This window comes from Oncorhynchus keta, chromosome 23, assembly GCF_023373465.1.
Source record: "Oncorhynchus keta strain PuntledgeMale-10-30-2019 chromosome 23, Oket_V2, whole genome shotgun sequence".
NCBI lineage: Eukaryota > Metazoa > Chordata > Actinopteri > Salmoniformes > Salmonidae > Oncorhynchus > Oncorhynchus keta.
The window spans coordinates 17,982,037-18,006,551 of record NC_068443.1 but is presented as its reverse complement, the minus strand read 5'-3'; the positions used below and the strand labels follow the sequence as shown (position 1 = coordinate 18,006,551).

The 24,515-nt window shown below is 45.2% G+C and overlaps 1 protein-coding gene and 1 long non-coding RNA gene across 17 annotated transcripts in view; one reads left to right on the top strand and one right to left on the bottom strand.

Annotated features, from left to right (window-relative positions):
• Positions 1-21,087, bottom strand: part of LOC118375104 (disabled homolog 1-like) — a 48,480-nt gene extending 27,393 nt beyond the window's left edge. For all 3 annotated transcript variants that reach the window (XM_052476691.1, XM_052476692.1, XM_052476693.1), the window contains exons 1-2: positions 20,945-21,087; positions 1,645-1,784 (exon numbers count right to left, since the gene is read on the bottom strand). In XM_052476691.1, coding sequence (XP_052332651.1) covers positions 1,645-1,784; positions 20,945-21,035 — 231 coding nt within the window. In that variant the 5' untranslated portion in view covers positions 21,036-21,087. The remainder of the gene's footprint in view (positions 1-1,644; positions 1,785-20,944) is intronic.
• Positions 21,088-21,234: 147 nt separating this feature from the next.
• LOC127911011 (uncharacterized) lies at positions 21,235-22,691 on the top strand. Of its 14 annotated transcripts, none has more exons than XR_008077335.1 (3): positions 21,235-21,274; positions 21,513-22,536; positions 22,605-22,691. It is a non-coding gene; the product is annotated as an uncharacterized LOC127911011 (long non-coding RNA). The 14 variants fall into 14 exon arrangements; XR_008077327.1 differs by having other exon boundaries at positions 21,237-21,308; positions 21,411-22,536; XR_008077333.1 differs by having other exon boundaries at positions 21,239-21,308.
• Positions 22,692-24,515: the final 1,824 nt, after the last annotated feature.

Here is a 24,515-nt window from a genome sequence, read left to right as displayed (position 1 = left end):
TCCTCCACTCCATCCCTCCATTACCCTCCTATATTTCATCCCTCCATCCCCCTCCTCCATTTCATCCCTCCATCCCCCTCCTCTATTCCATCCCTCCATTACCCTCCTATATTTCATCCCTCCATCCCCCTCCTCCATTTCATCCCTCCATCCCCCTCCTCTATTCCATCCCTCCATTACCCTCCTATATTTCATCCCTCCATCCCCTCCTCCATTTCATCCCTCCATCCCCCTCCTCTATTCCATCCCTCCATTACCCTCCTCTATTCCATCCCTCCACCCCCTCTTCTTTTTCATCCCTCCATCGCCCTCCTCTATTCTATACCTCCACCCCCTCCTCTATTTCATCCCTCCATCCAGCTCCTATATTTCATCCCTCCATCCCCCTCCTCCATTTCATCCCTCCATCCCCCTCCTCTATTCCATCCCTCCATCGCCCTCCTCTATTCTATACCTCCACCCCCTCCTCTATTTCATCCCTCCATCCCCCTCCTATATTTCATCCCTCCATCCCCCTCCTCCATTTCATCCCTCCATCCCCCTCCTCTATTCCATCCCTCCATTACCCTCCTATATTTCATCCCTCCATCCCCCTCCTCTATTCCATCCCTCCATTACCCTCCTATATTTCATCCCTCCATCCCCCTCCTCCATTTCACCCCTCCATCCCCCTCCTCTATTCCATCCCTCCATTACCCTCCTATATTTCATCCCTCCATCACCCTCTTCTTTTTCATCCCTCCATTGCCCTCCTCTATTCCATCCCTCCACCCCCTCTTCTTTTTCATCCCTCCATCGCCCTCCTCTATTCTATACCTCCACCCCCTCCTCTATTTCATCCCTCCATTGCCCTCCTCTATTCCATCCCTCCACCCCCTCTTCTATTTCATCCCTCCGTCGCCCTCCTCTATATCATCCCTATATCTCCCTCTTCTATTCCATCCCTCCACCCCCTCTTCTATTTCATCCCTCCGTCGCCCTCCTCTATATCATCCCTATATCTCCCTCTTCTATTTCATCCCTCCATCGCCCCCCTCTATTCCATCCCTCTATCTCCCTCTTCTATTCCATCCCTCTATCCTCCTCTTCTATTCCATCCCTCCATCCCCCTCTTCTATTCCATCCCTCTATCCCCCTCTTCTATTTCATCCCTCTGTCCCCCTCTTCTATTCCATCCCTCCATCTCCCTCTTCTATTCCATCCCTCCATCCCCCTCCTCTATTCCATCCCTCTGTCCCCCTCTTCTGCCTGTCTATATAATATAATGCCTGTATTGACCTGAGAACATTGACTGTAACTGGCAGTGACTGCTGGATATGGGAGTCATAAGCAGGTCACTGTTCAAATGTCACAGCATGGATCTACAAAACTCCTGCTGTTGTGTTATTGGACATGTGGAGCAACTACATCTGATATGAGAAGATCAGAGCAGGAAATGGCTTTGCCTGCTGGCTGTATGGTAATGCTACTATGTCTCCAGCATGGTTGAAGAGACATAATAAAACCATCCATATTCTCTCTTCTGTAGATGGATTTGTAACTACATCTGGCTCCTGCAAAGACGCATCAATAGAGATGGCTGAATTCACTTCTTCTTCTACACCTGAATACCACCGCCCTCTCCTCAGACACACACAGACATACCTTGAGCTTCATCATGGAGTCCTGGCACAGCTTGTCCCCGCGTGCCGCTGTCACGTCATCAGTCCCGATCAGCTTGGCCTTGTAGCGCACGCCATCACCACGGAAACGCTTAATCAGCCCCGTCTCAGTGCGGTCCTGACCTGCAGATGGAGAGAGAGAGAGAGGGAGAGAGAGAGAGAGAGAGAGAGAGAGAGAGAGAGAGAGAGAGAGAGAGAGAGAGAGAGAGAGAGAGAGAGAGAGAGAGAGAGAGAGAGAGAGAGAGAGAGAGAGAGAGAGAGAGAGAGAGAGGAGAGGAGAGAGGGAGAGGTTTAAGAGGTGTGTGTGTGTGTGTGTGTGTGTGTGTGTGTGTGTGTGTGTGTGTGTGTGTGTGTGTGCGTGCGTGCGTGCGTGCGTGCGTGCGTGGGTGGGTGGGTGTGTGTGCGTGTCTGTATGCATGTGTGTGTGTAGGGAGGGGTACAGTATGTGGGAAAATACATATTTATGGGATATTAATATGAAATGTCTGAGGAGACAATTTGAGCATCATCCTTCATCACTGTCTCACTGATAAAGGCTATGACGCCAAAACACGTCAGCGACTTTTTAGAATCTGTTCTATTGAACAACACGCCACTGCAATAAAGGCATTTTAATATCATGAAGAGTGCCTTGATCCTCCTTGATTTCTGAGCACTGCACACCTCTGTTCCCATGGGCACTGTTGGCTGTTGACTAACAGCATGAAAGGCTGCTATTGAGAGGAATCATCTCGGTCCAACGCACGCCCACAATCCCATAAGCCCCCCATGGTTGATGGATGGATGAGAAGATGGAGGGAGGGAGGGAGGGAGGGAGGGAGGGAGGGAGGGAGGGAGGGAGGGAGGAAAGAAAGAAAGAAAGAAAGAAAGAAAGAAAGAAAGAAAGAAAGAAAGAAAGAAAGAAAGAAAGAAAGAAAGAAAGAAAGAAAGAGGTGGAGGGGGAGGGGGAGGGGGAGAGAGTTGGAAAGAGATGGAGAGAGAGAGTGTGAGTGAGGTGTGGACGATGGAGGACAGATCTACAGGCTATTTTGGTATGTCTGGCCTCTCTCTGTGTCTGTCATCGTCCTCCCCCAGTCCCCCAGACACCTAACCATTGCCTTGACACTGACATTTTTCTCATTTTGTCTTCCTCCGCTGTCCGCCGGGTTTTGATTATGTTGGCCCAACCCCTCCACTTGTCTGTGTCTGTGAGTAACCTGTCTCTACATAACCTGGAGGTAGTTTGTCAGTATTAAGTGACTGTCTGCTGCTGCTTACACACATAGTGGTATTTCAAATCAAGGTCGACGGCACCTTGGAGAGTTTAGCTGAGACTATTTCAGGCCCCGCTCTGCCTCACTATTCTAGGCCAAGAGACTATATACACCCTTCATCACATCAGTTTGCAGGGCATTTTAAACCGGCTGCATGGCTAAGCTCTGCGGAAGAGGAGCAGGACAGCCTTTAATATCCCTAACAAAAACCGTCAAGCCACAAACTAAGACCATATTACACCAAATGAGCTTATTCCACCACTGAAAACAGATGCCATCCACATACTACATCTTACAGAAATGTAATTTGAGTTTCACGCATCGCTAAATATTTCAGTGAAATGTCTTGTCAGTGTTTCTATTCCCCAGGAAAATGAAATAGAAATTGGAAGGAAAAAAGCTCAATTAAGTTGCCCTGCGAATGAAGATGGCTCAGTTGAAACGTGGAGAGCCTGTCGTCGCCTTGGCTATGCACACTTGCTCACTAATTCAAGAGGGCTCAACTCTCTAAAGGGGGGAGAGGGTTTGAAGATGCTAAAGTCATTAAACTGTCCAAGTACAGTAAGTGAATTCATGCTTGTTTCCTTGCTAGAGGAGAAGCCTAGATAATGAGGCTCATGTAGACGGGTTAGCTGACAACGTCACGAAAACCATGTGAGTGCAGAAGTCAGCGCGTTGTGATTCTGGATGGCCAGGTTGCTAGCAAGAATGACACTGCCATGTAGGGAATCGTAAGTGGCTCGTTTCATTTTGATACTATGTCTTGTTTTGAGGTGTTTTTGACTGATTTCATGGCCATGCTAATATGGCTAAAATTCACTAGCTAGCTAACCAACAACTGTAACAATATATTTGTATTGTGCAAATGTATTAATGGAGACGAAATATAGCTTTTACATGTTGTCAACAATCTAAGCCAACCCTGTCTGTTTTGCCCCATAGTTGCGCAAGCGTCGGTTTTGTTGCTAAACAACCAACCCACCTATAGTCACTGAGCATTGGAGATGAGACCTGCCTAATACAGTATCAGCTGACATGCATGTTCTTCAACAATTAGAGAGAAACTACATTACACATCCATTTTGTGCTGTTAATTTGCTGAAAACATCCCCATAGCATGATCCTGCCACCACCATGTTTGTTGCCAGATATTTCTGAATTTAATTAGACTTTCTTTCACTTTCTTTCACTTTGTCATTATGGGGTATTGTGTGGGGATGGGTGAGAAAACAAATAAATGTTATCCAGGCTGTAACACAACAAAATGTGGAATAAGTCAAGGTGTATGAATACTTTCTGAAGGCACTGTATATCATCTTTCATCAAGTCTTAACAAAATATATTGTACTACTATAGTACTGTCTCATCCAGTACTTCCATCCTCTGAGTCCCCTAATTAAATTGGTGCTTTACCTTGTACTGTATGCCAACTGTGTAATCACACTTGAGGAGAGATTTTGTGGATTTATGTAAAGAGCCACAAAAATCCCAAACAGCCCTCCCTGCTTGGGAAATGCAAGTGTTGCTACAGCATCTAGAAACAGAGTCTAGATACAACACGATTATCCCTGCAGTATATGCCCAGGGTTCACATCACGGTGAGTGCACTACACTGTTGCTGGATTTGGGAACCAGCCGCTGTAGGGGATGGGGATGTTGTTTAAATGATGTTTCTAGCTTTCGGGAAAGAAGAGAGATATGACACACACTCTTGTCCCCTGGAGGAATCACTGCTCCCTAGTCAGTGTTTTTGAAGTCTCAGAGAGTTGAAATGTGCAACGTAGCTTGCTAGGCTAGAGATAAATCAAAGTATAGCAGCCACTGCTAGAACCCACTTTTTGTACTAGAGCGTGGGTGCAGTAGTGTAGTAGAGCGTACAAAAGATGGCACTGACGGAGAAGGCCGACATCTTAAGAGTTCTGACTTGCTATTTAGTGACATTTTTTTTGTTTCTTTTTTTTGTACAGAAGTATACTGAACAAAATATAAACACGTAAAGTGTTGGTTCCATGTTTAATGAGCTGACATTAAAGATCACATAAATGTTCCATACGCACAAAAAGCTTAAATGTCTACCGACCGGTAGTACTTACGTCTGTAGCCATGAAGTGGCACGAAAAGGCTGGTCATGGCTCGCATCAACACCATTATCCCTGAAACCCTAGACCCACCCTCAGGGGTGCGTGCTCAGTCCCCTCCTGTACTCTCTGTTCACTCATGACTGCCATCCAGGACCTCTATACCAGGCGGTGTCAGAGGAAGGCCCTAAAATTGTCAAAGACTCCAGGTACCCTAGGCATAGACTGTTCTCTCTTCTACCGCATGGCAAGCGGTACCGGAACACCAAGTCTAGTTCCAAGAGGCTTCTAAACAGCTTCTACCCCCAAGCCATAAGACTCCTGAACATCTAATCAAATGGCTACCCAGACTATTTTTAATCTGACTTCAAGTCCAACACAGCTGTTCCTTTGTTCACACCGGACGTTCATTCCTTTGTTTCATGGGCTACCAAACCGCTGCAGGTGTATATGCGATAAATGGGCTGGCATCCTGGTGAGACTGTGACGAAGAGAAAATCCACCGGCACTTCCCTACGTTTTATTGGAAAATGTTCAATCACTCGAGAATAAGATCATTCAAGAGTCTCCTATCAGAGAGACTTGAAAAACTGCAATATTATATGCATTTCAGAAACTTGGCTGGATCAATCTATGAACATAGAACTCAGTGGTACGATCGGACAACATCAGCCTCAGATCAGTCCAAAGGGGAGGGGAGTGCCTCTTCATAAGCACCAACTGTTGCGCTGCTTCCAGTGTGAAGGAAAACTAGAGCTTTATCCATACAGAATATCTCACTATAAGCTGCAGACATGTTTACCTACCAAGAGAGTTCTCATCCATAATTATCAAAGCTGTCTACATCCCACCACAATCCCACATCACTTTGGCACTCAAAAACCTTCATGGGACCATGGGTGGAGTCTTGTAGGCAACAACACCTCTGACACGCTGAACCTCAACATGCGGGCGGGTACTTAGTCCCTGTACTCCCTGTTCACCCACGACTGCGTGGCTATGCATGACTTCAACACCATCATCAAGTTTGCTGATGACACGACGGTGGTAGCTCTGATCACCAACGGCGATTAGACAGCCTACAGGGAGGAGGTCAGAGACTTGGCAGTGTGGTGCCAGGACAACAACCTCTCCCCCAAACGTCAGTAAGACCAAGGAGTTGATTGTGGACTAGAGGAGAAAGAGGGGAGAGCACGCCCCCATCCACATCGACAGGGATTTAGTGGAGCAGGTCGAGAGCTTCAAGTTCCTTGGCGTCCACATCACTAAGGACTTAACATGGTCCACACACACCAACACAGTCTTGAAGAAGGCATGACAGCTCCTTGTCCCCTTCAGGAGGCTGATAAGATTTGACATGGGCCATCAGATCCTCAAAAAGTTCTATAGCTGCACCATCGAGAACAGCTTGACTTGCTGCATCAAAATACACTAAATTCTTTGACCCCAAGCTCTACAGAGGGTAGTGGGGAAAGCCCAATACATCACTGGGGCCGAGCTCCCTGTCACCCAGGACCTCGATGTCAGAGAAAGTCCCGAAAAATTGCCAAGACTTAAGCCACCCAAACTATAGACTGTTCACTCTGCTACAGTCCGGCAAACGGACCAGCAGGCTCCGAGACAGCTTTTACCCCAAGCCACAAGACTGCTAAATAGCTATAAGACTGCTAAATAGTTACCCGGACTATCTGCGTTGACCCTATCTTCCAATGACACTTTGCACACTCACAAGACTATATAGAGTGCCTTCATAAAGTATTCACACTCCTTGAATTTAAAATGTTGTTGTGTTACAGCCTGGATTTTAAATGGATTACATTTAGATTGTGTGTCACCAGACCATACACAGCACCCCACAATGTCGCTACAAAGATACAGGTGTCATTCATAACTCAGTTGCCTGAGATGAAAGAAACCGCTCCAGAATTTTCCAGTGAGGCCAATGGTAACTTTAAAACAGTTACAGAGTTTAATGGCTGTGATAAGAGAAAACTAAGGATGGATCAACATTGTAGTTACACCACAATACTAACCTAAATGAAAGTGAAACGAAGGAAGCCTGTACAAAATAAAAATATTCCACAACATGCATCCTGTTTGCAATAAGGCACTGAAGTAAAACAGCAAAAAAGTGAATTAAAGGTGAATTAATTCATTTGAAATACAAAGCGTTATGTTGGTGCAAATACAACACAACATATCATTGAGTACCACTCTTGATATTTTCAAGCATGGTGGTGGCTGCATCATGTTATGGGTATGCTTGTCATCGGCAAGGACTTGGGAGTTTTTGGGATAAAAATAAACGGAATAGAGCTAAGCACAGATAAAATCCTAAAGGAAAACCTCTTTCATTCTGCTTTCCAACAGACACTGGGAGACAAATTCACCTTTCGGCAGGATAACAACAATAAACACAAGGCCAAATATACAGTAGATTGCTTACCAATTGCTTACCAATACGATAATGAGTTGAATAGTTACAGCTATGACTTAAATCGGCTTCAAAAATCTGTCAAGACTAGAAAATGGCTGTCAAACAATGATCAACGACCAACTAGACAGAGCTTGAATAATAATAAGAAATTATAATGTGCAAATATTTAACAATCCAGATGTGCAAAGCTCTTAGAGACTTACACAGAATTATTCACAGCTGGAATCACTGCCAAAGGGTATTCTAGCATGTATTGACTCAGGGGGTGGAATAATTATCTAATTAAGATATACTGGTATTTTACAAATGTTCACATTTTTACATTTACAGTATTTTGTGTAGATCGTTGACAAAAAAAGACAATTAAATCTATTTTAATCCCACCTTGTAACACAACAAAATGTGTAATAAGTCAGTGGTGTGAAAACTTTCTGAAGGCACTGTATGCACACTATATACACACTCACACACGCACAAACAATACACTCACACTCACACAAAACCCAAACATATAATACATAACACATAACACACACACGCAAACGACACAACACACACACACTATATACACACTCACACACGCACAAACAATACACTCACACAAAACCCAAACATATAATACATAACACATAACACACACACGCAAACGACACAACACACACACACACACTATATACACACTCACACACGCACAAACAATACACTCACACTCACACAAAACCCAAACATATAATACATAACACATAACACACACACGCAAACGACACAACACACACACACACACTATATACACACTCACACAAACAATACACTCACACTCTCACACAAAACCCAAACACATAACACACACACGCAAACGACACAACACACACACACACACACGCGTACACACACACACACACACACATACACTACATGACCAAAAGTATGTGGACACCTGCTCGTCGAATATTTCATGTCAAAAATCATGGGCATTGGTCCTCCCTTTGCTGCTATTCTTTTTTATTTGTATAATGTATAATGTAATGTTTTTATTTCACCTTTATTTAACCAGGTAGGCCAGTTGAGAACAAGTTCTCATTTACAACTGCGACCTGGCCAAGATAAAGCAAAGCAGTGCGACACAAACAACACAGAGTTGCACATGGGATAAACAAACGTAGAGTCAATAACACAATAGAAAAATCTATATACTGTGTGTGCAAATGTAGTAAGATTAGGGAGGTAAGGCAATAAATAGGCCACAGTGGTGAAATAATTACAATTTACCATTAACACTGGAGTGATAGATGTGCAGAAGATAAACGTGCAAGTAGAGATACTGGGGTGCAAAGGAACAAAAAATGTATAACAATATGGGGATGAGGTAGTTGGGTGGGCTATTTACAGATGGGCTGTGTACAGGTGCAATGGTCGGTAAGCTGCTGTGACAGCTGATTTAGTTTTAGTTTTAGTTTATTTTTTATTTTTACAGGGACAGTGCACATTAATCAACGTTTCAGTAAAAGTGCCGGTTTTAGCCAGCCGGCTAATTTTCAACCGCAGTCCCTGGGCAGGTTATGAAAAACAATTACAATATAGACAATAGCAACATAGAACAAGCAAGACATAGCAACATAGGACAAGCAAGACATAGCATACAGACAGAGTAACATAGGACAAGCAAGACGTAGCATACAGACAGAGCAACATAGAACAAAAAGCAGCAAGACAAAGTTAGTGATGCTTAAAGTTAGTGAGGGAGATATAGACTCCAGCTGTATAGACTCCAGCAGACTGCAATTCGTTCCAGCCACTGGCAGCAGAGAACTGGAAGGAAAGGCGGCCAAAGCAGGCTTTGGGAATGATCAGCGAAATATATCTGCTGGAGCGCATGCTACGGGTGGGTGCTGCTATGGTGACCAATGAGCTGAGATAAGTCAGGGCTTTACCTAGCAAAGACTTATAGATGACCTAGAGCCAGTGGGTTTGGCAACGAATATGAAGCGAGGGCATACAGGTCGCAGTGGTGGGTGGTATATGGGGCTTTGGTGACAAACGGATGGCACTGTGATAGACTACATCCAATTTGCTGAGTAGAGTGCTGGAGGCTATTTCGTAAATGGCAGCGTTTGTCAGTATGACAGAAGGATGCTTTGTTGCGAAATAGGAAGTCGATTCTAGATTGAATTTTGGATTGGAGATTTGTAGTTGTCCACATATTCTAAGTCAGAACCGTCCAGAGTAGTGATGCTAGACGGGCGGATGGGTGCGGGCAGCGATCGGTTGAAGAGCATGCATTTAGCTTTACTTGCATTTAAGAGCAGTTGGAGGCCACTGAAGGAGTGTTGTATGGCATTGAAGCTTGTCTGGAGGTTTGTTAATTAAAACAATGTCCAAAGAAGGGCCAGAAGTATACAGAATGGTGTCATCTGCGTAGAGGTGGATCAGAGAATCACCAGCAGCAAGAGCGACATAATTGATGTATACAGAGAAAAGAGTCGGCCCGAGAACTGAACCCTGTGTCACCCCCATCCGGACAACAAGTCCTCCGATTTGACACACTAAACTAAGTAGTTGGTGAACCAGGCGAGGCAGTCATTTGAGAACCAAGGCTGTTGAGTCTGCCGATAAGAATGTGGTGATTGACAGAGTCAAAACCCATGGCCAGGTCGATAAAGACGGCTGCACAGTGTTGTCTTTTATCGATGGCGGTCATGATATTGTTTAGGACCTTGAGCATGGCTGAGGTGCACCCATGACCAGCTTGGAAACCAGATTGCATAGCGGAGAAGATACGGTGGGATTCGAAATGGTCGGTGATCTGTTTGTTAACTTGGCATTCAAAGACTTTAGAAAGGCAGGGTAGGATAGATATAGGTCTGTAACAGTTTGGGTCTAGAGTGTCTCCCCCTTTGAAGAGGGGGATGACCGCGGCAGCTTTCATCTTTGGGGATCTCAGACGATATGAAAGAGAGGTTGAACAGGCTAGTAATAGTGGTCGCAACAATTGCGGAAGATAATTTTAGAGAGGGTCTAGATTGTCTAACCCAGCTGATTTGTAGGGGTCCAGATTTTGCAGCTCTTTCAGAACATCAGCTATCTGTATTTGGGTGAAGGAGGGGTGGGGAGGCTTGGGCAAGTTGCTGTGGGGTGTGCAGAGCTGTTGACCGAGGTAGGGGTAGCCAGGTGGAAAGCATGGCCAGCCATAGAAAAATGCTTATTGAAATTCTCAATTATCATAGATTTATCGGTGGTGACAGTATTTCCTAGCCTCAGTGCAGTGGGCAGCTGGGAGGAGGTGCTCTTATTCTCCATGGGCTTTACATTGTCCCAGAACTTTTTGAAGTTTGTGCTACAGGATGCACATTTCAGGTTGAAAAAGCTAGCCTTTGCTTTCTTAGCTGCCTGCGTATATTAGTTCCTAACTTCCCTGAGAAGTTGCTTATCGCAGGAGCTATTCGATGCTAATGCAGTGCGCCACAGGATGTTTTTGTGCTGGTCAAGGGCAGTCAAGTCTGGAGTAGAAGCTCAAACTGCTTGGGCACAGACCTGGGTTGCATGACAGAACTCTGCAGGCTATCTCTGCAGTAGATTGCAACTCCGCCCCCCTTTGGCAGTTCTATGTTGGTGGAAAATGTTGTATTTGGGGATGGAAATTTCAGAATTTTTGGTGGCCTTCCTAAGGATTCAGACATCAGGGTTGGCGGAGTGTGCTAAAACAGTGAATAAAATACATTTAGGGAGGAGGCTTCTGATGTTAACATGCATGAAACCAAGGCTTTTACGGTTACAGAAGTCAACAAATAAGAGCGCCTGGGAAATAGGAGTATAACTTGGGGCTAAAGAGCCTGGGTTAACCTCTACATCACCAGAGGAATAGAGGAGGAGTAGGATGAAGGTACGGCTAAAGGCTATAAGAACTGGTCGTCTAGTGCATTGGGAACAGAGAATAAAAGGAGCAGATTTCTGGGTGTGGTAGAATAGATTAAGGGCATAATGCACAGACAATGGTTTGGTAGAATGTGAGTACAGTGGAGGTAAACCTAGGCGTTGAGTGACGATGAGAGAGGTTTCGTCTCTGGAAGTTAAGCCAGGTGAGGTCTCCGCATGTGTGTGGGGTGGGACAAAAGAGCTATCTAAGGCATGTTGAGCGGGACTGAGGGCTCTACAGTGAAATAAAACAATTAGAACTAGCCAAAACAGCAGTAGACAAGGCATATTGACTTTAGAGAGAGGCATAAAGCAATCACAGGTGTTGATCAGGAGAGCTAAGACAACAGCGGGTAAATGGCGATGAATGTGCAGAGCGGGTCAGTTAGGTACGTTCAGGGCCTGAGTTCGAGACTGGGGCCGGCAGGTAAACAAAATGAGGTACCGCGTTATTGAAACAGTCCAGGGGGCATCAGCTGTGTAGCCGATTGATCATAGGGTCAAAAGAGCAGAGTCAGTGTGTCGTTCGGTAGTCACTACTACTCTAGGCGAGCAGGGGACACAGCGTTCCAAAAAGCTAGCGGGTTGGGGGCTAGTAGATGGTTCTTCGGCGACATCGTCACAGAATATCCTGTTGAGACCACATTGGGCGATCACGTCGGCAGTCCAGTCGTGATGGATCGGCGGGGCTCCTTGACGACAATAAAGGGTCCAGGACAATTTGCAAAGGAGGTATTGTAGCCTTAGAATTATCTACCATCTACTGGCCCCAAGGCTAGCTCAAGGATAGCTGGTGCTTCCTTGGGGACAGAGGCGTTAGCTAACAGTAGCCACTCATTTGCAGCTAGCTAGCTGAGATGATCCGGTGTAATGAACCGCAGCGGCAGGAATCTGATGATGAGAGAAGCAGTCCAATATGCTCTGGGTTGATATCGCGCTGTGCAGACTGGCAGGTATTATCCGAGTTAAGGCTGGCTGGTGACCGAGAAAAAGGTGAAGACAGCTAGCCGTGGCTAACAAAGACTAGTAGCTAGTTAGCTGGCTAGCTCCTGATGGAAGTTCCAGTTATAAGGAATAAAAATAGCAGATCCCTACCACATTGGGTGAGGCGGGTTGCAGCAAAATATATTTAGTTCATTGAAAAGTGAGATTAAGATATATATGAAAAAGACCGGCTATTTACATGGGATAAGACACAGGATAAGACAGAGACAAACACACACGTCCGACTGCTATGCCATCTTGGAACCTATGACAGCTTCCACTCTTCTGGGAAGGCTTTCCACTAGATGTTGGAATATTGCTGCGGGCACTTGTTTCCATTCAGCCACAAGAGCATTAGTGAGGTCGGGCACTGATGTTGAGCGATTAGGCCTGGCTCACAGTCGGAGTTTCAATTCATCCCAAAGATGTTCAATGGGGTTGAGGTCAGGGCTTTGTGAAGGCCAGTTCAAGTTCTTCCACAACAATCTTGACAAACCATATCTGTATGGACCTCACTTTGTGCATGGGGGCATTGTCATGCTGAAACAGGAAAGGGACTTCCCCAAACTGTTGCAACAAAGTTGGAAGCACAGAATCACCTAGAATGTCATTGTATGGTGTAGAGTTCCCTTCACTGGAACTAAGGTGCCTGGCTCGAAACAAGAAAAACAGCCCCAGACCGTTATTCCTCCTCCACCAAACTTTACAGTCGGCACTATGCATTCAGGCAGGTAGCGTTCTCCTGGCATCCGCCAAACACAGATTAATCTGTTAACTGCCAGATGGTGAAGTGTGATCCATCACTCCAGAGAACGTATTACCACTGCTCCAGAGTCCAATGGCGGCTAGCTTTACAGTACTCCAGCCGACACTTGGTATTGCGCATGGTAATCTCAGGCTTGTGTGTGGCTGCTTGGCCATGGAGACCCATTTCATGAAGCTCCCGACGAACAGTTCTTCTGCTGACATTTCTTACAGAAATGCTGTAGTGAGTGTTGCAACTGAGGGCAGAGGATTTTGTCGCTTCAGCACTCGGCGTTCCCGTTCTGTGAGCTTGTGTGGCCTACCACTTCACAGTTTAGCTGTTGTTGCTCCTAGACGTTTCCACTTCAAAATAACAGCACTTACAGTTGACTGGGGCAGCTCGAGCTGAGCAGAAATTTGACGAACTGTTGGAAAGGTGCATCCTAAGACGGTGCCACGTTGAAAGTCATTGAGCTCTTCAGTAAGGCCATTCTACTACCAGTGTTTGTCTATGGAGATTGCATGGCTGTGTTCTTGATTTTATACACCTGTCAGCAATGAGTGTGTCTGAAATTCAGTCATTTGAAGGGGTGTGCACATAGTTTTGTATATATAGTGTATACACACACACACACACACACACTCATATGCTGCTGCTACTCTGTTCTTTATTCTTACTCGTATTATTATTATTATCTATCCTGATTTCTAGTCACTTTACCCTGCCTTCATTTACATACAGTATCTACCTCAAATACCTCATACCTCTGCACATTGATCTGGTACTGGTACTCCCTGTATATAGTTCCACATTGATCTGATACCAGATCCCTCCATTGTTGTGTATTTTATTCCGCTTGTCTACTATTTATCTTTTTTTAAACTCTGCATCGTTGAGAAAGGCTCAAAAGCAAAGCATTTTACACCCATTGTATTCGACGCATGTAACAAATACATTTTGATTTGTTTGATTTGTGGGTGTAGTAGAGCGTGGGTGCAGTAGTGTAACTGGTTTCTGGATCAATTCAGACTAAAGCACTCCAATTACCCACCTGAGACGAAAATACCTCAGCCTATTGAGAGAACCATACTAGTTACGGAGTGGAGTCAATGGACTAGCTGGCTGTGAGAAGAGAGTGTCTGTGCCCCCCGCCTCAGTTAAATGGGGACGAGGAAAGGACAGATGGCAGGATGGCACCAGATGGAGAGTCATACGTGGCCCTCCAGATACGAGTAGTTGGTAACTGCAACATTGGTTCGGGAGCCCAGCATCCAATAAAGATGAACCTTTGAACGCTACGAGGATGTTACCCATCTATTTGTGCATCATTGTCTATTGATAATATGAATGCATACATGTGCAATTTGAATGTGTCACTTCGTCAGTGTGTTCATTCACAACTCCGCTTTAGCCAGTTATTCTTACAGAAGTTCTCCTGTTCTATCTTCTTCTGGTCTGCTGGGGCTAAGAAGCAGCATAAAATATGAAGGCCTGAATAGAGTAAACTAGAGTATAGCAGAGTAGAGTAGAGTAGAGTAAACTAGAGTAGAGCAGAGCAGAGCAGAGTAGAGTAAACTAGAATAGAGTAGAATAGAGTAAACTAGAGTAGGGTAGAGTAGAGCAGAGTAGAGTAGAGTAAACTACAGTAGAGTAGAGCAGAGCAGAGTAGAGTAAACTACATTAGAGTAGAGTAAACTACAGTAGAGTAGAGTAAACTAGGGTAGAGTAGAGTAAACTAGGGTAGAGTAGAGTAAACTACAGTAGAGTAGAGTAAACTTGGGTAGAGCAGAGTAGAGTAGAGTAAACTAGAGTATTGTAAACTACAGTAGAGTAAACCACAGTAAAGTATAGTAAACTAGAGTAGAGTAGAGTAGAGTAGAGTAAACTACAGTAGAGTAGAGTAAACTACACTAGAGTAGAGTAGACTAGAGTAGAGCAGAGTAGAGTAAACTAGAGTATTGTAAACTACAGTAGAGTAAACTAGAGTAGAGTAGAGTAGAGCAGAGCAGAGCAGAGCAGAGCAGAGTAGAGTAGAGTAGAGTAGAGTAGAGTAGAGTAGAGTAGAGTAAACTAGAGTAGAGTAAAGTAGAGTAGAGTAGAGCAGAGCAGAGCAGAGCAGAGTAGAGTAGAGTAGAGTAGAGAAGAGAAAACTACAGTAGAGTATAGAAGAGTAGAGTCAAGTACACTAGAGCAGAGTAGAGTAGGACAAATCTGTCTGCACCATCTGCCTACTCATTCCTTGCCTTCCTTTCCATCCCCTGCGTGTGTGGATGAAGTAACATTCACAAGCCTCAGCACACACACACTTTTACTAAACATCAGCACACATTACTGGATTCCATGGACACAGACTGGGAAGTAGGATACACTTAGCTCTGTTCCAGGGTGTTTGTGGACCTTTGTTGAAGGCTCAGCGTTAGCAAGACACACTAATGCCCTGGACCAGAGTTAGTTAAACCAATTAGGTATTGTGCACATCATCAAAACAGTCACATTACATTGATCACATTGATCACATGACAGTTACACACAACCATTGAAAAAAGTATGAAAAATGTATGAAAAATGTGTGAAAATATATGCACTCACTACGATAAGACATTTTGGATAGGAGTGTCTGCTAAATGTATTGATGTGCTTTGGCTGGGTTGTGATGATCAGGTGACTCTTTAGCAGGGGTAAATGACAGAATCATTACAGAAATTATTACAAAAGTATGATCTCAGGTGTCATGCCTATTGAAACTGAGGGGGCATGTGCCCCCAATTTTATATTTTTTCAATATAACAATTTAGAAGATAGATTCTATTATTGATTAAATATATAAAATATATTTCATTTCACTGCCTTCTCAATAAACATGTCGGTGCGTGACACCTCTGAGTAGCCTATGATGGCATAGTGGGACTTCCGATGATAAACTGGTTAATAACTAGAGGGAGTTTAAAGTGTCCCCATTACCTAATTTTGATTGGAAGAGAAGATGAAGTCGAGCTAAAATGTACGGGGTCATAATGATGTTTAAATCTAGGGCATCTTTCAACTCTGCCATTGCAATACTTACTGACTGTAGATATATGCTGAGGCTTTTTTTCCCTTCTTTTGACGAATTGAATTTTTTTGTTGCACAGATTACTGTTGACGAGCCACAGTTGCTATGGAGATAGAGTGAAGTCACGCATGTGAAGCAATTCTATCGATGGGCAGAGGGGAGGCTTTCCTTTACCTTCACAGGCAGGAAGACACACACACTGCAGTAAGGGTTGGATTTTCTAACATCTGGTCTGGCTAGAGAACAACATGGATCAAATCTCTCAGACAAAAAGGCTCAAATATAAAAGGCTAAAAGGATTTGTCCTTATTATAGATGGGTTGCACCTCTTTTCATTTAGAAGTATATTACATATTTTATTTTTTATTGGGAGATATCACAGGAAAAATTAAGCACAATGAGAGAAATAGCCACATTTCCTCTGAAAACACACTTATATTAAACTACTTTATAATCTGCCCACCCACCTAGACAAACAAGTACAGGCTTTGTCTAAAGCTCTGCCATCCAACCATCCATCCACTCTTCCAGCCACCTACCCACCCTACCCAGCCACCTACCCACCCACCGATCCATGCATCCATCCACCCACCCACCTACCCACCCACCGATCCATCCACTCATCCAACCCCCTACCCACCCACCAATCCACCAATCCACCAATCCACCCACCCAACCACCCACCCATCCATCCATACAACCATCCATCCTGCCAATACACCTTGAGGGTCCTTCACACAGCCCAGTCAGTCACCTCTCTGAGCCCAGCGCTGTATGACAGTGTGCATCAAACTCCATTACCATTACTATGAATCTAAAGGGCATCTCCAGTGATAGCTTCAACGGCCCGCAAGCAGCAGCACATCTGATTAACATGCTAAAGCCTGCCCTGATAACATGCTCTGATAGCCTGTCCATTCTCTCCCCACCAGTGGCCCATCGCGTCGCATCGCATGGCCATGTGTGTAATAAGCCTACCTCTCTCTTCCCTCCTCCACTTAACTCAAATCGATAGGCTCTCCACCAGCCCGACCATTTATCTGGTGTGATCTGACAGACAGATCCAGTAAAACGGCCCCAGAGGACCTGGCCCCAGAGCCCTGCTGCTGCTGCTTCTGTTCTAGGAGAAGGCATATTTACTGTACCACTGGAGTGGCTTTATTCATGGACGCAGAGATGGCAAGAGGGAGGGAGGGCGTGAGGAGGGATGAAAGGAGAGCAGGACAGGGAGCGAGTGAGAGAGAAGCAAGCATAATACATTTTTCTTCCTCTCTCTACTTCTCTCCCTCAACTCTCTCTTTATTCCCTCTCAGCCAATTCAATCCCATTTCAATCTCACCGCGATCATTCCGAGGCTGCCTTGGCCTATTACATCACTTATGGTGTTCATCAAAGCGACATGGTGTGAGTTCCCCTGTCCACGACACCTAAATCATGACACTACCACCCCCCTGGCTACAGCCAATAGCTGCTCTAGATCTGCTGCATCTGGATGAGTCTCTGGGTGGAGCAGGCCAGCTCTGGAGTCTCTCTCTCTCTCTCTCTCTCTCTCTCTCTCTCTCTCTCTCTCTCTCTCTCTCAATTCAATTGAATTCAATTAAAGGGCTTTATTGGCATGGGAAACATATGTTAACATTGCCAAAGCAAGTGAGGTAGACATCATACAAAGTGAATATATAAAGTGAAAAACAACTAAAATTAACAGTAAACATTACACATACAGAAGTTTCAACACAGTAAAGACATTACAAATGTCGTATTATATATATATATATATACAGTGTTTTAACAATGTACAAATGGTTAAAGGACACAAGATAAGATAAATAAGCATAAATATGGGTTGTATTTACAATGGTGTTTGTTCTTCACTGGTTGCCCTTTTCTCGTGGCAACAGGTCACAAATCTTGCTGCTGTGATGACACACTGTGGAATTTCACCCAGTAGATATGGGAGTTTTTCGAAATTGGATTTGTTTTCGAATTCTTTGTGGATCTGTGTAATCTGAGGGAAATATGTCTCTCTAATATGGTCAAACATTGGGCAGGAGGTTAGGAAGTGCAGCTCAGTTTCCACCTCATTTTGTGGGCAGTGAGCACATAGCGTGTCTTCTCTTGAGAGCCATGTCTGCCTACGGCGGCCTTTCTCAATAGCAAGGCTATGCTCACTGACTCTGTACATAGTCAAAGCTTTCCTTAATTTTGGGTCAGTCACAGTGGTCAGGTATTCTGCCGCTGTGTACTCTCTGTGTAGGGCCAAATAGCATTCTAGTTTGCTCTGTTTTTTTGTTAATTCTTTCCAATGTGTTAAGTAATTATCTTTTTGTTTTCTCATGATTTGGTTGGGTCTAATTGTGCTGTTGTCCTGGGGCTCTGTAGGGTGTGTGTGAACAGCGCCCCAGGACCAGCTTGCTTAGGGGACTCTTCTCCAGGTTCATCTCTCTGTAGGTGATGGCTTTGTTATGGAAGGTTTGTGAATCGCTTCCTTTTAGGTGGTTGTAGAATTTAACGGCTCTTTTCTGGATTTTGATAATTAGTGGGTATCGGCCTAATTCTGCTCTGCATGCATTATTTGGTGTTCTACGTTGTACACGGAGGATATTTTTGCAGAATTCTGCGTGCAGAGTCTCAATTTGGTGTTTGTCCCATTTTGTGAAGTCTTGGTTGGTGAGCGGACCCCAGACCTCACAACCATAAAGGGCAATGGGCTCTATGACTGATTCAAGTATTTTTAGCCAAATCCTAATTGGTATGTTGAAATTTATGTTTCTTTTGATGGCATAGAATGCCCTTCTTGCCTTGTCTCTCAGATCGTTCACAGCTTTGTGGAAGTTACCTGTGGCACTGATGTTTAGGCCAAGGTATGTATAGTTTTTTGTGTGCTCTAGGGCAACAGTGTCTAGATGGAATTTGTGGTCCTTGTGACTGTACCTTTTTTGGAACACCATTATTTTGGTCTTACTGAGATTTACTGTCAGGGCCCAGGTCTGACAGAATCTGTGCATAAGATCTAGGTGCTGCTGTAGGCCCTCCTTGGTTGGTGACAGAAGCACCAGATCATCAGCAAACAGCAGACATTTGACTTTGGATTCTAGCAGGGGGAGGCCGGGTGCTGCGGACTTTTCTAGTGCCCGCGCCAATTCGTTGATATATATGTTGAAGAGGGTGGGGCTTAAGCTGCATCCCTGTCTAACCCCACGACCCTGTGTGAAGAAATGTGTGTGTTTTGCCAATTTGAACCGCACACTTGTTGTTTGTGTACATGGATTTTATAATGCCGTATGTTTTACCCCCAACACCACTTTCCATCAGTTTGTATAGCAGACCCTCATGCCAGATTGAGTCGAAGGCTTTTTTGAAATCAACATAGCATGAGAAGACTTTGCCTTTGTTTTGGTTTGTTTGGTTGTCAATTAGGGTGTGCAGGGTGAATACATGGTCTGTTGTACGGTAATTTGGTAAAAAGCCAATTTGACATTTGCTCAGTACATTGTTTTCATTAAGGAAATGTACGAGTCTGCTGTTAATAATAATGCAGTTGATTTTCCCAAGGTTACTGTTGACACATATTCCACGGTAGTTATTGGGGTCAAATTTGTCTCCACTTTTGTGGATTGGGGTGATCAGTCCTTGGTTCCAAATATTGGGGAAGATGCCAGAGCTTAGTATGATGGTAAAGAGTTTTAGTATAGCCGATTGGAATTTGTTGTCTGTATATTTGATCATTTCATTGAGGATACCATCGACACCACAGGCCTTTTAGGGTTGGAGGGTTTTTATTTTGTCCTGTAACTCATTCAATGTAATTGGAGAATCCAGTGGGTTCTGGTAGTCTTTAATAGTTGATTCTAAGATCTGTATTTGATCATGTATATGTTTTTGCTCTTTATTCTTTGTAATAGAGCCAAAAAGATTGGAGAAGTGGTTTACCCATACATCTCCATTTTGGATAGATAATTCTTCGTGTTGTTGTTTGTTTAGTGTTTTCCAATTTTCCCAGAAGTGGTTAGAGTCTATGGATTCTTCAATTGCATTGAGCTGATTTCTGACATGCTGTTCCTTCTTTTTCCATAGTGTATTTCTGTATTGTTTTAGTGATTCACCATAGTGAAGGCGTAGACTCAGGTTTTCCGGGTCTCTATGTTTTTGGTTGGACAGGTTTCTCAATTTCTGTCTTAGATTTTTGCATTCTTCATCAAACCATTTGTCATTATTGTTAATTTTCTTCGGTTTTCTATTTGAGATTTTTAGATTTGATAGGGAAGCTGAGAGGTCAAATATACTGTTAAGATTTTCTACTGCCAAGTTTACACCTTCACTATTACAGTGGAACGTTTTACCCAGGAAATTGTCTCTCTCTCTCTCTCTCTCTCTCTCTCTCTCTCTCTCTCTCTCTCTCTCTCTCTCTCTCTCTCTCTCTCTCTCTCTCTCTCTCTCTCTCTCTCTCTCTCTGACTGAAGGCTGACTGAAGGTTTCTCTGATTGGAGGAATGACATTTATTCACGTCTACAATGACTCACTATTAATACAGTGTACATTTCGTCTCTGTGCTTTGTGTGGGTTGCTGTAACATGTATGTACAGTTTTTACCATACCTTCCCATCTGGTGTGTGGGTGGGTTAGAATGCAATAGAATATAAAAACTCAATTTGTACCTTCCCCTTGTATGTGTGTGTACGCGTTTGCATGTGGGTGAATTCATGCAAAACCAATGGCATGTGTGAGCCACTGCGAGTGTGTGTGTGTGTATGTGTGTGTGTGGGGGGTGGCATAGCATACATTACATCCATGTATTTAATGTGTTTACATCTAGATGTATTACCTTTAGTCCTCCTGGACTCCCGTCTCAGAGTGCTGGTTTTGACACCTGCTTGGAGCTCCGAGCTAGCTGACTCTCCTCCGGCTGATGACATCCTCCTGGGTCCTTCCTCCTCACAGCAGATCCACCATGGGGTTATCACTCCTCTGCTGCTTCCTGTGGACTAATCCCCTATCCCCTACTCCAGGATGGTTATCACACACACCCTACCTCCTTTGGACTGCCCACAACCCAACTGTCCCCTACCCCCTGTCCCCTACTCCAGGTCTAGGACAGAGCAACTACTCCCTCTACTCCAGGTCTAGGACAGAGCCACTACTCCCTCTGCTCCAGGTCTAGGACAGAGCCACTACTCCCTCTGCTCCAGGTCTAGGACAGAGCCACTACTCGCTCTGCTCCAGGTCTAGGACAGAGCCACTACTCCCTCTGTTCCAGGTCTAGGACAGAGCCACTACTCCCTCTGTTCCAGGTCTAGGACAGAGCCACTACTCCCTCTGCTCCAGGTCTAGGACAGAGCCACTACTCCCTCTGTTCCAGGTCTAGGACAGAGCCACTACTCCCTCTGTCCCAGGTCTAGGACAGAGCCACTACTCCCTCTGTTCCAGGTCTAGGACAGAGCCACTACTCCCTCTGCTCCAGGTCTAGGACAGAGCCACTACTCCCTCTGCTCCAGGTCTAGGACAGAGCCACTACTCCCTCTGTTCCAGGTCTAGGACAGAGCCACTACTCCCTCTACTCCAGGTCTAGGACAGAGCCACTACTCCCTCTGCTCCAGGTCTAGGACAGAGCCACTACTCCCTCTGTTCCAGGTCTAGGACAGAGCCACTACTCCCTCTGCTCCAGGTCAGGACAGAGCCACTACTCCCTCTGCTCCAGGTCTAGGACAGAGCCACTACTCCCTCTGTTCCAGGTCTAGGACAGAGCCACTACTCCCTCTGCTCCAGGTCTAGTACAGAGCCACTACTCCCTCTGCTCCAGGTCTAGGACAGAGCCACTACTCCCTCTACTCCAGGTCTAGGACAGAGCCACTACTCCCTCTGCTCCAGGTCTAGGACAGAACCTTTACTCCCCCTACTCCAGGTCTAGGACAGAGCCACTACTCCCTCTACTCCAGGTCTAGGACAGAACCTTTACTCCCCCTACTCCAGGTCTAGGACAGAGCCACTACTCCCTCTACTCCAGGTCTAGAACAGAACCTTTACTCCCTCTACTCCAGGTCTAGGACAGAGCCACTACTCCCCCTACTCCAGGTCTAGGACAGAGCCACTACTCCCTCTGTTCCAGGTCTAGGACAGAGCCACTACTCCCTCTGCTCCAGGTCTAGGACAGAGCCACTACTCCCTCTGTTCCAGGTCTAGGACAGAACCTTTACTCCCTCTACTCCAGGTATAGGACAGAGCCACTACTCCCTCTGTTCCAGGTCTAGGACAGAGCCACTACTCCCTCTGCTCCAGGTCTAGGACAGAGCCACTACTCCCTCTACTCCAGGTCTAGGACAGAGCCACTACTCCACTCCCTCTGCTCCAGGTCTAGGACAGAGCCACTACTCCCTCTACTCCAGGTCTAGGACAGAGCCACTACTCCCTCTGCTCCAGGTCTAGGACAGAGCCATTACTCCCTCTGCTCCAGGTCTAGGACAGAGCCACTACTCCCTCTACTCCAGGTCTAGGACAGAGCCACTACTCCCTCTGTTCCAGGTCTAGGACAGAGCCACTACTCCCTCTACTCCAGGTCTAGGACAGAGCCACTACTCCCCCTATTCCAGGTCTAGGACAGAGCCACTACTCCCTCTGCTCCAGGTCTAGGACAGAACCTTTACTCCCCCTACTCCAGGTCTAGGACAGAGTTTTCCTCCAAGTTCATGGTGAGAAGCCTGGTGTTATTCCTCTTTGGTGAAGAGATCCAGGGATTCAGATCTCCTTCAATTTGGACCCATCCTGGTAGAGCTGATGACAGGTAGATGTTGTAGCGGTCCTTCTGCTTCAGACTAGTTCTAACATGGTGGCTAGATGTTCCTCAAATTAGGTAAAGTATTACATGGTCCCTCTATTGCTCTTTGGTGCAGATCCCACTTAGTGATTGGTGAATTCCTCCTTCCAAAGAGAACACATGGGTTGTTGTTGTAGTACTGTATTATTCTTTAGTTCAGGTTGAGTACTGGTATTCCTCTTTGGTAGGACACTTCAGAGACTGTCCTTCTGTTGTACATCTCTGTCCCTCGCTCCATTAGCACTGGAAGAGACAGGGAAGACATTTAGCCTTAGCTAATGACAGTGTGTGTGTCTGTGTGCGTGTCTGTGTGTCTCTTTCTGTGTGTGTGTGTGTGTGTGTGTGTGTGTGTGTGTGTGTGTGTGTGTGTGTGTGTGTGTGTGTGTGTGTGTGTGTGTGTGTGTGTGTGTGTGTGTGTGTGTGTGTGTGTGTGTGTGTGTGTGTGTGTGTGTGTGTGTGTGTGTGAAATTAGCCACTGGTAATTAACATGACAAACACATTCCAGCATTAGTCCTTATTACATTAATTAAAGCATGAGAACGACAGATATTAATTCATCGCTCAACTGTGTAGTCTCGTCTCGCTGTCACATGTTTGTTTCCATCTAGATCACCAAGGTTATTTCTGTGTTTAAAAGGTACAATATGGGATTTCATGGTCCTGTTTCATGGTCATTTGAACTTTTGATATTTACCAAAACAAGTGGTAGGCTGGCGTTTTCCTTAAAAAAACTAATCCCAGATAGCAGATAGCAGCTGTAAGCAAACAACATTACCAAGTTATACACTCCATACATGGTCAGTGTTTCCTGTAATTTGTTCTTTATTACAGAAGGAAGAACAGGAAGCAGACTTTCTGGATGAGAACTGTGGAGAGAGAGAATGTTGGCATGGGAGCCTTGAATTGGAACACACACAAACACACACAAGTGCGCACACACACACACGCAGAGACACACACACAGCCTCACAAACACACACGTAGAGACACACACACAGCCTCACACACACACACACACGCAGAGACACACACACAACCTCACACACACACACGCAGAGACACACACACACACACACAGAGACACACACACAACCTCACACACACACACGCAGAGACACACACACACACACAGAGACACACACACATGCAGACACACACACACAACCTCACAAACACACACGCAGAGACACACACACAACCTCACAAACACACACGCAGAGACACACGCACACACGCAGAGACACACACACAACCTCACAAACACACACGCAGAGACACACACACAACCTCACACACACACACAACCTCACAAACACACACGCACTTTGAATTGGAACCACCAGCGCGCTTAATGTCCTTGAATCATCTTCTGCTAACATGTGGGCAGAGCCAAGGCCAAGGCTGGCACCGAGAACAACAATGTGGTTGGCATGGTGATGGTTCATTGTTGAAAGAATAAACCTCTTCTCCCCTGTCGCTGTCCTCAAAAAGAGCAGCTCTGCTCAGTAGCTCACATGGCATTGTGCACATGCGTCTACTGTGACATTGTGTGACATTGTACTGTACGTGGGTGCGTGCGAGAGAG